Genomic DNA, 12,918 nt, shown 5'->3' with positions numbered 1-12,918 from the left:
ATATTAATGATATGCAAATTCGCCCAAAATCGTGCAAATACCTTCTGATGGTGTTTGTAGACACTCTTTGCTGCCCTAAGCTTGGGATGTGATGTCCAATTTCACTTGAAGTGCAGAATGGATCACTACACACCAGTGTTTGAATCAGATAATCCGTCTATGCAGGGGGTTCACCTCTTTGCACCTCTTGCTGCCATTCCAGTTCATCATTGTTCTTCCAAACACCGGGGCAAGCAATTTTGAACAGTGCTATGTCAGCCAAGGCTTGTAGCGATCTGCTGGAGTGATAAACCAAGGTCTCTTATTTCAAAGATTCTGTCCCTCTTTTTGCAAAAAGCGCTAATTATTGGCACCTCGGTGAACAGGAGGCATCGCATTATCATCCCACATAACTTGATCCAATTTTTAAGGTTACACATGGCTAAAAAACTTAGTTTTAATCTAGCATTTAAGTGCTTGAAAATCTGATTATCTGCAAATCTTAGCGACACCTGCTACTTCCTTGGTTTGCATAACCTTATGGCTTGTGTTTCTTGGTGTGTGTGTGTGTGTATATATATATATATATATATATATATATATATATATATATATAGAGAGAGAGAGAGAGAGAGAGAGTGCGGAGCTACATTATTTCTTGGTTGATTGGTACTCATATTGATCAATTTACATGTACAGATATATGACCAAATTCTGTCCAATCAGACCCATATCAGTATAAATTGCTCTGCATATGTGGCCAATTGTTCTGCTAGAAAACTGATCTCATATGAACAAAAATGTATCTGCCAACCGCAATGATTTTAATGCGTGATGATTTTATTGTGTAAACCACATCTGAAAGATATTTGAATATCATAGCTAATATAGGAAATAACAAAAATTGGTATTTTAAGATGATCATAACAGATGAGGAAGATGAGTATTGGTTTTAACTAGAGATAAACAAAGTTTTCAAAAATTCACTTCAGATGCTTTGCCAAATTCTTTCCAAAAATTAGCTTCTTTCCGAATTTGTCATGAAGCATGTCAAATCAACTACATCCCAGCTTGCAGGGAGAGTGTATCTTGGTGTACATCACTGTGCATTGCAGCACCATTGTCCACAACATAGTCCTTTCTAGTAGTGAAACAGTTACTGTGACAGTCAGGTGGACACCCCAATAACAGTAGAATTAGACAGCTTATTCTCCCCAATTTGACAATCAAGGCGTAATAGAATTGCTTATCTATTAAACAAGTTAGACACCCCAATAACAGTAAAAAATTGAAAGCTTATTAACCTCAATTTGAGAACCAAGGCATAATAGAATTGCTTATCTATTAATCAAGATGGACACCCCAATAACAGTAATATTAGACAGCTTATTCAACCCAATTTGAAAATCACTTTGTAACACATGTAGCAATCATTTTAGGAAAAAAAATCGATTTGTTACCCTGAAACACGAGGAAATTTAGATTTGTTGGAAATAGATTTTTTCCTAAACTTCAGATTGAATTCTACTTCGGATGTTTCGATTTTCTCAACACTAGTTTTAACTTAACAAAACATCTGTGGGTGCAAACATGAAACTCAAAACAACTTCATTTTCTGTAATATCTGTCTGATTGTTAAAAGTCCTACTAGACTGCATGATTTTTGGACCGCTTGTTCCTGATAATTGCCCCGTATAAGCAAGCAGACGATCAGTCGATGAACGGCTGATGGACATCTTTCATGCTTGTGACCTGCGATGTCCTGCCAATTATGAACAGAAGATAATGAGTGAGGAATGACAGCAATAGCAAATGTTCCTCCCACATTCATAGTTTGTGTAATCAGACCGGAGCAAATGAGTGCCAATGGATGTGTTCATCCATTGGTGCTCACATTGCTCACACATTGCCCAAACGTATCATGTTTTTAATTTTAACAGCCCAAGTATTGGTGTGAAATTACATTATAAACAATCATAAATAATATATAATTGGAAAAGTTCAGGCAGTGTAATAGGGCTTTAAGAAGTCTGTGTATGTAAGCTCAGCTTAACGAATAACTAAACTATAAAAAATATATATATATATACTGTTTATTTTAAACTTACTCACTGGATATGTGAAAAAGTGTAATTGGTGGTCACCGATTCCATGGTGGAGTATTGGTGCACATGCATTGCATGAAAACTCTTCATTTAAATTTATGAGAACTTTTCCAATTATATATTATTTATGATTGTTTAGAATGTCATTTCACACCAATACTTGGGCCGTTAAATTTAAAAACATGATAAGAATCTGTTAGAACCTTTTTATACAGACCAATGCACAGAGCAATGATTGAGAATGAACTGATTCATCCTGATCATTGCCCAGTTGTTGAGCCACAGTACAGCAATCATCCCCTCTGTATGGAAATGAGCAATTACCACTTCGATTTATCATCCTCATACAGATTAATTGTGTGTGGGCAGCAGATCCCTGCTTTTACAAGGTGATGTGCTGCCCACAAATGATTTTAGCTGCTGTATGAAAGATGTGATTACCTGACAAATGAGTGTTTGGTCATTCATCAGGTAATTGTTTGTATCTTTTCACAGGATATTTATTGGGAACAAGGGGTTTCTTCGAGTGCTTGTCCCCAATATTTGTCACAATCTTCTGCCTGTGTAAAAGAAACCTTAGTTGGGGCGGCTACAAATTTCCAGCATGAGTAATAGAAATAGATTTCAAGTAACATAGTAACATAGTACATAAGGCCGAAAAAAGACATTTGCCCATCCAGTTCGGCCTGTCATCCTGCAAGTTGATCCAGAGGAAGGCAAAAAAACTCTGTGAGGTAGAAGCCAATTTTCCCCCTTTTAGGGGAATAAAAAATTCCTTCCCGACTCCAATCAGGCAATCAGAATAACTCCCTGGATCAACGACCCCTCTCTAGTAGCTATAGCCTGTAATATTATTACACTCCAGAAATACATCCAGGCCCCTCTTGAATTCCTTTATTGTACTCACCATCACCACCTCCTCAGGCAGAGAGTTCCATAGTCTCACTGCTCTTACCGTAAAGAATCCTTTTCTATGTTTGTGTACAAACCTTCTTTCCTCCAGACGCAGAGGATGTCCCCTCGTCACAGTCACAGTCCTGGGGATAAATAGATGACGGGATAGATCTCTGTACTGACCCTGATATATTCATACATATTAATTAGATCTCCCCTCAGTCATCATTTTTCTAAAGTGAATAACCCTAATTTTGATCATCTTTCAGGGTACTGTAGTTGCCTCATTCCAGTTATTACTTTAGTTGCCCTCCTCTGGACCCTCTCCAGCTCTGCTATGTCTGTCTTGTTTACAGGAACCCAGAACTGTACACAGTACTCCATGTGTGGTCTGACTAGCGATTTGTAAAGTGGTAGGACTATGTTCTTATCACGGGCATCTATGCCCCTTTTGATGCAACCTATTATCTTATTGGCCTTGGCAGCAGCTGCCTGACACTGGTTTTTGCAGCTTAGTTTGCTGTTTATTAAAATTCCTAGATCCTTTTCTATGTCAGTGTTACCGAGTGTTTTACCATTTAGTATGTACGGGTGACTTGCTTTTTTCCTTCCCATGTGCATAACTTTACATTTGTCAGTGGTAAACCTCATCTGCCACTTATCTGCCCAAGCCTCCAGTCTATCCAGATCCCTCTGTAGTAGTATACTGTCCTCTTCAGTGTTAATTACCTTACACAGTTTAGTGTCATCTGCGAAAATTGATACTTTACTATGCAAGCCTTCTACAAGATCATTAATAAATATATTGAAGAGAATAGGGCCCAATACTGACCCCTGAGGTACCCCACTAATGACAGTGACCCAATCTGAGTGTGTACCGTTAATAGCCACCCTCTGTTTTCTATCATTGAGCCAGTTACTTACCCACATACAGACGTTTTCTCCCAGTCCAAGCATTCTCATTTTATATACTAACCTTTTATGTGGTACAGTGTCAAATGCTTTGGAGAAGTCCAGATATACGACATCCATTGATTCGCCGCTGTCAAGTCTAGAACTTACCTCCTCATAGAAACTGATTAAATTAGTTTGGCATGACCGATCCCTCACGAAGCCATGCTGATATGGCGTTATTTGCTTATTTCCATTGAGATGCTCTAATATAGCATCTCTCAGAAAACCTTCAAACAGTTTACCCACGACAGATGTTAAACTTACCGGCCTATAGTTTCCAGGCTCTGTTTTTGGACCCTTTTTGAATATTGGCACCACATTTGCCATTTGCCAATCCTGTGGGACATTCCCTGTCAGTATAGAGTCCGCAAACATCAGAAATAAGGGTCTGGCTATGACATTACTTAATTCCCTTAGGATACGGGGGTGTATGCCATCCGGTCCTGGCGATTTTTTTACTTTAATCTTTTTAATTCGCTGATGTACTTCTTCCTGGGTCAGACAGGACACTTTTAATGGGGAATTTATTTTTACATTCTGCATGTCATCTGTGAATACATTGGAGAAAACAATATTTGCTTTCTCCTCGTCGCTCTCTGCGACTCCCCCCTCATTACTCTTTAAAGGGCCGACACCTTCAGATTTATACTTTTTAACATTTATATAATTGAAGAACATTTTAGGGTTAGTTTTACTCTCTTTGGCAATTAATCTCTCGGTCTCTAGTTTGGCCGCTTTTATTTGTTTTTTACATGTTCTATTTTTTTCCTTATAGTTTTTCTGTGCTTACGTGCTACCCTCCTGTTTTAGTGATTTATATACTTTCTTTTTGTCATTTATTGCTTTATTTACAGTTCTATTTATCCACATTGGTTTATTTTTGTTCCTTAACCTTTTATTCCCATACGGTATGTACCTCTCACAATGAGATTTTAGGATGCTTTTAAAGATATCCCATTTTGAGGCTGTATTTTTATTTTTGAGGACTTTGTCCCAGTTAGTTAGGCCTATGGCCTCTCTTAGTTGGCTAAATTTAGCTTTTTTAAAGTTTGGTATTTTTGTTCCTCCCTGTAGAAACGCTCTTTTTAATGATCATTGGAAGGTTATTACTTTATGGTCACTATTTCCCAGGTGTCCCCCAACCTGTACGTCTGTTGTTCTGTCAGGCCTATTGGTTAATACTAAGTCCAGTATGGACGTCCCTTTAGTCGGGTCCTGAATCAGTTGGGAGAGGTAATTGTCTTTGGTTATTGCCAAGAACCTGTTTCCTTTATGAGATATACAAGTTTCAGTTTCCCAGTCTATATCTGGGTAGTTGAACTCCCCCATAATAACCACCTCATTATGATTTGCCGCCTCGTCTATATCGTTTAGTAGTAGATTTTCTGTGGACTCTGGTATATTAGGTGGTTTATAGTAAACTCCTATTAGAAATGTATTGTTGTTTTTAGCTCCATGTATTTCTACCCACAGTGACTCCACATGTTCATGACCCTCACTTATATCTTCACGGAGTGTGGGCTTTAGTCTTTACATAAAGGCAAACCCCTCCCCCTCTTCGGTTTTGACAATCCTTTCTAAACAGACTGTAACCTTGTACATTAACTGCCCAGTCATAGCTATCATCCAGCCATGTCTCAGTTATTCCCACTATGTCATAGTTCTCCTCACACATCACTAATTCCAGCTCCCCAGTTTTATTAGTCAGGCTTCTGGCATTAGTATACATACATTTGAGAGGTTTATGTAGATTTTTTTTTACCCTACACCTTTCCTTCTGAACTGTTCTAGTCCCTCCTTCCATTCCTCCCCCAGTCCCACTACCTTGCCCCCGGTCTCTATCTGCCCTATCTTCTCCTCCTATAATGTAATTTCCCCCCCCCCAGTCCCTAGTTTAAACACTCCTCCAACCTTCTAGCCATCTTTCTCCTCAGCACAGCTGCCCCTTCCCCACTGAGGTGCAGCCTGTCCCTACGATAGAGCCTGTAGCTCATAGAGAAGTCGGCCCAGTTCTCCAGGAACCCAAACCCCTCCTTCCTACACCAGTTCTTGAGCCACTTGTTAATCTCCCTATTCTCCCACTGCCTTTCTTGTGTGGTTCGTGGTACAGGCAGTATTTTGGAAAATACTACCTTTGAGGTCCTTGCCCTAAGCTTTTGACCTAAATCCCTGAAATCATTTTTTAGGACTCTCCACCTACCTCTAACTTTGTCATTGGTTCCGATATGGACCATGACTGCTGGATCTTCTCCAGCCCCTCCCAGTAATCTGTCAACCCGATCCGCGATGTGTCGAACTCTAGCGCCAGGAAGACAGCACACTGTTCGGCGATCACGGTCTTTGTGACAGATTTCCCTATCTGTTCCCCTAATAATGGAGTCTCCCACTACCAGCACCTGTCTGACCTGCCCTGCTCTCCTGGTTCCCTGCTTACTGGAGCTGAAATTCCCCTGACTGGCAGAGGAAGTGTCCGGCTGCAGCAGTGCTGTCCCTGGACTGACATCCCCCTCATCTGCCAAACATGCAAACTTGTTGGGGTGTGTCATATCAGGGCTAGCCTCCCTGGCACTCTTCCCTCTACCCCACTTTCTGTTACCCAGCTAGCTACCTCACTTTTCTCAGCCTCCTCTCTGTCACCCTCCCCCTCATCTAGCCCAAAGAGTGCTTGCTCGGTGAGAAGCAAACTCTTTTTCAAATTGTCAATGCCTCTCAGTGTTGCAACTTGCCCGTTTAGAGACTTGAAGTATTTATCTGTACCCTTTCAAACATTTCTAGAATATTGAATTTACACTACTGTGGATAAGTCACTTCAAAACCAACTGGTTCAAGTTCATTAATGAGCATTTTGCTCCTTTTATTCATGTAATTGTTGCTGTCCCTAGTTCTTAAAGTGGAATATCCATGAAGTTATATATTTTTTTCTACAGTCTCTTCAGAAAAATAATATAATTGTCTGCTAGCAAATGAGTGGGTCTACTACACTACACTGGGTAGCCAGTTTTATATTTCAAGTTTGAAATTTGTCTGATAGGCAGCTTCCCTCCACCTCCCCCTCTCTGTGAGTAACAGACCTTTCCCTATACTAGAAAGCATGCATTTAGGTTCCCTTTAACATATTAGTGATTCCCTGAACATTTTGTTAATATTCAGAAAGCATTGTTTGGCCTTTAAATAATGCATCTACCTGCAGGTGAAATCTGTCATGCCTAGTATAACCGCGACTCTGCAGCTCTCAAGTGAAATGTTCTTCTTATCCTTCCAGGTGATAGTTGTCATTCACTTTAATAGAAATGTCAGGTTGACCTTTTACTTTACACAGTTAAAAACAATACTTAATTTATTTAGCATAAAACTTTTGTCTTGTGTAAAGAAAGCTTTCACTCTGTTAACAATGCAACATGTGTATCTTAATATGATTGCAGGGATTGTTCAGCTAATCCTTCCGGAAGATCAGACGCTTAGCTTTACCACAGTGACCGTTGGACAAAGTGTTGTGTTGATCTGCGGCATACAAGGAAATATGAGACCTCCTATTATTTGGAAACGCAACAATGTTATTTTAAATGCTTTGGACTTAGAGGACATCAATGTAAGTTGTGAATCATATTTTTCCTGCAACATTTCTCTCTTGTAATTTTAACGCTGGGTTCACATATGTTATTTTTATCTGACCATTTTTTATGCCCTCAGTTATCACTTCAGTTATTTGGTCAGTTATTTCCATCAGCTATTGTAAGCCAAAACTAGTAGTAAAGTCTACACAGAGATAAGGTATAATGGGAAGATATCCTCTTGTTCTGTGCTTTTGACTAACATCTGATTTTGGCTCACAATAACTGATGGAAATAACTGACCAAATAACTGAATTGTGAACTCAACCGAAGGTCAGGTTCACATCACCATATAGTTTTTCTTTCTTCAGATCCATCAGAAGAACAGAAAAAGTAAAAATAAAAAAGGATCAGTTATTTTGAGCATTAGCTATGATCAGTTTGTGTCACATCTATCAGAGATCAATTATTTTGGATGTGGCAAAGTCATTCAAAAAGTGTGTTTTGTCCCATCAAAAATAACTGATCTATGACTGAAGTAACACAAACTGACGCAAAATGATCATAACTGATGCTCAGAATGATCTGTTTTCTTGATTTTTTCTGCTCTTCTGATGGCTCAGAAGAATGGAAATCTAAATAGTGGTGTGACCCCGAACTAAGGACATTATTATGAACTATTTTCATTAGTCCAGCACCAGCATCCATGCTTGCTATATTTTCCTGTCAGACACAGAGAGACATCTGTCATAACAAGTTATTCAGCTGATGCCAAAACTGCTTAGAAGAAAGAGAGGGATCCCTTTTGGTATCAGTTTCTTCATTGCATTTCTGTACTAGTCTGCAGGGAACAAAACTGCATTACCCAACATACTGTACACTTTGTGCACAATTATTAGGCAAGTTGTATTTTTGAGACTTAATTTTATTTGAACAACCACAGTAGTGCTGTCAGCCAATCCAAAATGTTAATAAACCTCAAACCTGAATATTTAAGTAAAAATGAGGTTTTGTAGGAGAATATCTATGTGTACATAATTATTGGATAACTATTAGAGTGCAGAATTATCATGTCATTAAATAAAAAAGGGAAGGCTCTGACACCCGCTCTGGGGAGCGCAACAAGGAAAACAACAAGGATCAAAATCGCCGACCCAGGCAGGTCATATTTAAGTACCTCAACTTTCAGGACAAGACAGTAATTCTGCGGGCCTTTAAAAGGAGATTGGAGCCCATGGAACTGAGAGGGTCGAGATTGCTTCTCTTTGGAAATTATTCCATGGAGGTAACCCGCAGAAGACGGGCCTTCTTCATGATTTGCTCAGAACCATATCTAAGGCTTGCACGATTCGCTTTGCTATACCCAGCTACGCACAAGATCTATAAAGCTGATGGATCGGCAACTACTTATCTAACTCCCGAAGATGCTGCCACGGACTTGCAGATTTAGATGGAAAAGCCTAGGAGCAACTCAGGAGACCCCCTGCACCAGCGCAATATAGAGCCTGGGGAACATCCACAAGCTACAAAGTGACGCTTAGAACAGCAGGAGGAACCTAAGAAACAGCGTGTCTCAAGGACATCCAGATGGCCTGACTGAACTGAACTCTTACATATCTATAAATATCCCCATAGGGTTCAGGGGGTTTGTCAAGAGCTTATCAGTGCTTTTAGTTACTTTCTTTTGTTTTTCAATTGTGATAGTCACGTTGTATGACAGGGGCAGCTTCACATAGATCTTGAAGGACTAGAGACTATGTTATACTCAGGTCGGGGAAAGGAAGTAAATCTTGGGGAATTATTGTACCGTGATTTTTATTTATTTTTTAAACTTTTTATTTTTTCAGTAATAACAAGGTACAAGACATAAAGAACATTGCATCTCTCTCAAGTATAAAAAATATCATTGGCATACTATTCAAAATGAGGATTAAATGGAAATTCTAACAACCAGTTAGTACGAAGTTTCCCAATTAGAGAGCGGGGAGCATGTTCAGGTGGATAAAAGTAAGAAATATGTTATGAGGAGGGGCCTATGTGTCTATGTGTTTTCCATAGTTGCCATTGGTTCAAGAACTTCTGGTGGTTATGGGCTTCCCATGAAGAAAGTTCTTTGAAGCGGTAGATTTGATCTATCTTCTGTTTACATTTCTCCAGAGAAGTGAGGGATGTAGAGAGCAAATATTTTGGAATGAGAAGGTGAGCTGCCATAAGCAGTTGCCAAAATAAAAAAGGGGTTTATGTTCTTCGATGGCCTCATAGTAGCCAAGTAGTGCTTTGCTTGGTGAGGTCTGTACCCCAGTGCCGCAAATTTGGCTGCTGAGGCGGCACTAGGGTACCATAGGTTGATCAAAGGGCAATCCAACCAAATGTAGAAGAAAGATCCCCTATCCTTGAAACACCTCAAGCACCTGTCCGAGGCCAAGTAAGAGAAAAGACATGTTTTGTCTGGTGTCTTGTACCATCTGGTCAGGAGTTTGTTTCCAATTTCCTGGATATGAACGCAGGGGGATGATTTATGAGAAGCTTAATATAAGACTGGTAGGTCAGAAAATGAAAATTCCCTGCCATGGTCTTGTTCGCAGTATCGTAGGAATGCTGGTTTAATGCATGAGGCTGGTAAATTTAATCTGTTGTACAGTTGTGAGATGAGCTTCTTAGGGGGTTTTGGGGTAGCTTATTAGTGATTTGAACCAGACTAGTGGTCATGTAAAGGAAGGATATCAGGGGCAGGTAATGATGGCGGGAGTTGAGTAGCCCAAGTATGTCTTTGGTACTAGGGATGGAGCCAGTAGGACCAAAAAAAGAGGCAACAGGGACAGAAGACTTCCTTAAGTTGTGTGGGGTACTCTCTATCATAATCAATGGGGCCAATCCCGAGATATCCCTTAAAGTAGAGGACTGAGGATGGAAAGGGGACTGAGCAGTAGGTTGCCTGGAACCACTTCCAAGCATTAAGGGTAGCCCGAATAATCGTATATGGCGTAGAGGGGATGTGTGATGGATTAGTGTTTCCCAGGAGGAGCAAGAGTAGGAGCACTCCCATCTTGCTCCATAGCCACCCTTGATTTGTGGCTGGAGCCTCTCAACCATTCCATGGTTCTTGAGAGGAGCACTGCTCTACTATACAGTTCCCGGTCTGGAATAGAGATGAGCAAATATTTCAAAAATTCGATTCGCCGTTTCGCCAAATAAAAAAAAAAAATTAGTTTGGATGCGAATAAATTTGCGGCAAATTACATTAAAAAACTGCTATTTCTTGGCTGCAGAGAGCCTTTATAGTGGTGTAGAACACTGTGCCTTGCAGAAACACGCATAGGGAGTCTGCTTTAGTTGTGAAATAATACTGTCAGTCAGTATGACATGCAGATGACAGGCGTCACTCTTAGAATTACTGCACATTTCACTTTTTGGGCAGTCACGGGGCCAAAACTGACCAAATAATTCAAGTATGAACTTACAGGTCGATGTTAGCACCAAGAAGAAGCGCACTCCTTTTACACCGTCGTCAGCTGATTCCACATAGATGTCTACAGAACCTGTTCTATTAAAAGTTTATACAAGTAGAGCCCCCCCAACAGAGTAGAGAGGGTGTCAGCAGTAAGTTTGTGTCGACGTCACTGATTATTTTGCCCTTCCTCTGATCCGTCAGAACAATAACCGAATGAACCAAATTCCATTATCCTTTCATTGTTGAAATTTTTTATGTGAAGCAGGCTTTTTTCTGGAAAATTGATGGTTGATTGTAGACCTCCTTTTACTTTATGGACCGAATTACATTGTCGTGGGTCCAGCAGCAAACATAATGAAGACACTGATGACAACAAACCAGCAGACTTTGCCTTTACCATCTATTCACAATTAAATCAAGCATCTTCAGTAAGTTGAAAATATTCATGTTATCAGTGACCCCTGCGCTGATCGGGTGGGCTCAGCTACATGTACAGAGCTGGTCCTTAAGGGGTTAAATCAAGCAGCTTCAGTAAGTTGAAAATTTTTATGTGTTTTTATCTGCTCCGTCTGCATTCGATCTCCACAGCACACAAGACATGACTGAAGAGCCTCTGCTTTGGAGTACAAATCTAGTTTCTTAAGATCAGGAGTTCCATTAGAATTGTGTGTAACATTCTTGCTCCCTGTGCAAAGCCATAACAAAAGGACTCCATAGGAATACACATCAGAGGAAGCTGAAGCTGGTTGCCCCAATTTTGAATGAGGAGCAGTAAACAGTGAGAAGCAATCAGAGGTGGCTGAACTCCGCTGCTCTATATCTCTTGTGAAGTCAATTAGCCAGATTTATCATTAGCTTAAGTCAAAATAATGGAGTGAAAAAGTCGGTAATTTTTACACAATCGCTAAACTGCACAAAAATTACCGACTTTTATTGGCTCTGCGCTGTGCTCACCAGTTTTCTGAAAGTGGGCGTGTTTTCTTATGTAAATGAATCTCTAGACAGATTTACTATTGGGACTATTTAAAAAGTAGCAAAAAATTGTGCAAAAAATTGTGCAAAAAATTGCACAAGTTCACTCCACCATGCTTATCTAATGCGACTTGTTAATAGAACATGCGACTTTTTCGTAAAGACGTGCGACTTTTGTAAAGCCGCTTACTGAAGGATAAACTGCTACCGTCAAACCACATTTATCACAGTATTAAAGGACCATTAATAAATTTGACTTAGCCAAAAGTGACTTTGGACATATGTAAAAGTGGAGTAAGATGTAAGTGTAATGATAAATCTGGCCCAATGTCTCCAACTATGCCCCTCTCGCGATTTACAGCAAATTCATTATTTTTTATGTAGAGATCCAATAATTATGTTGGAGGCATGTAGTGTATGCAAGCCATGTGCGACCCCTGTCATCACTCTCACGCTGTTCTACATCTAGCTTGCCTGGGAGAATGGAGTCACACTAAAGTCTGCACTACACTAAAGGCTTTTCAACATACAGTACAGACCAAAAGTTTGGACCCACCTTCTCATTCAAAGAGTTTTCTTTATTTTCATGACTATGAAAATTGTAGATTCACACTGAAGGCATCAAAACTATGAATTAACACATGTGGAATTATATACACTGCGTGCAGAATTATTAGGCAAATGAGTATTTTGACCACATCATCCTCTTTATGCATGTTGTCTTACTCCAAGCTGTATAGGCTCGAAAGCCTACTACCAATTAAGCATATTAGGTGATGTGCATCTCTGTAATGAGAAGGGGTGTGGTCTAATGACATCAACACCCTATATTAGGTGTGCATAATTATTAGGCAACTTCCTTTCCTTTGGCAAAATGGGTCAAAAGAAGGACTTGACAGGCTCAGAAAAGTCAAAAATAGTGAGATATCTTGCAGAGGGATGCAGCACTCTTAAAATTGCAAAGCTTCTGAAGCGTGATCATCGAACAATCAAGCGTTTCATTCAAAATAGT

The 12,918-nt window shown here is 39.9% G+C and overlaps 1 protein-coding gene across 1 annotated transcript in view; it reads left to right on the top strand.

Moving 5' to 3' along the window:
• The window catches only part of FSTL5 (follistatin like 5), a 966,340-nt gene that overhangs the window by 560,789 nt on the left and 392,633 nt on the right, over nt 1-12,918 (top strand). The window contains 1 exon segment of the mRNA XM_040418623.1: nt 7,355-7,521. Within this exon segment, the coding sequence (XP_040274557.1) occupies nt 7,355-7,521 (167 nt within the window).

The sequence above is a fragment of the Bufo bufo genome, chromosome 2, assembly GCF_905171765.1.
Source record: "Bufo bufo chromosome 2, aBufBuf1.1, whole genome shotgun sequence".
Taxonomy (NCBI): domain Eukaryota; kingdom Metazoa; phylum Chordata; class Amphibia; order Anura; family Bufonidae; genus Bufo; species Bufo bufo.
Note: the sequence above shows the minus strand (reverse complement) of the source record. Positions and strands in the feature narration are given on the sequence as shown.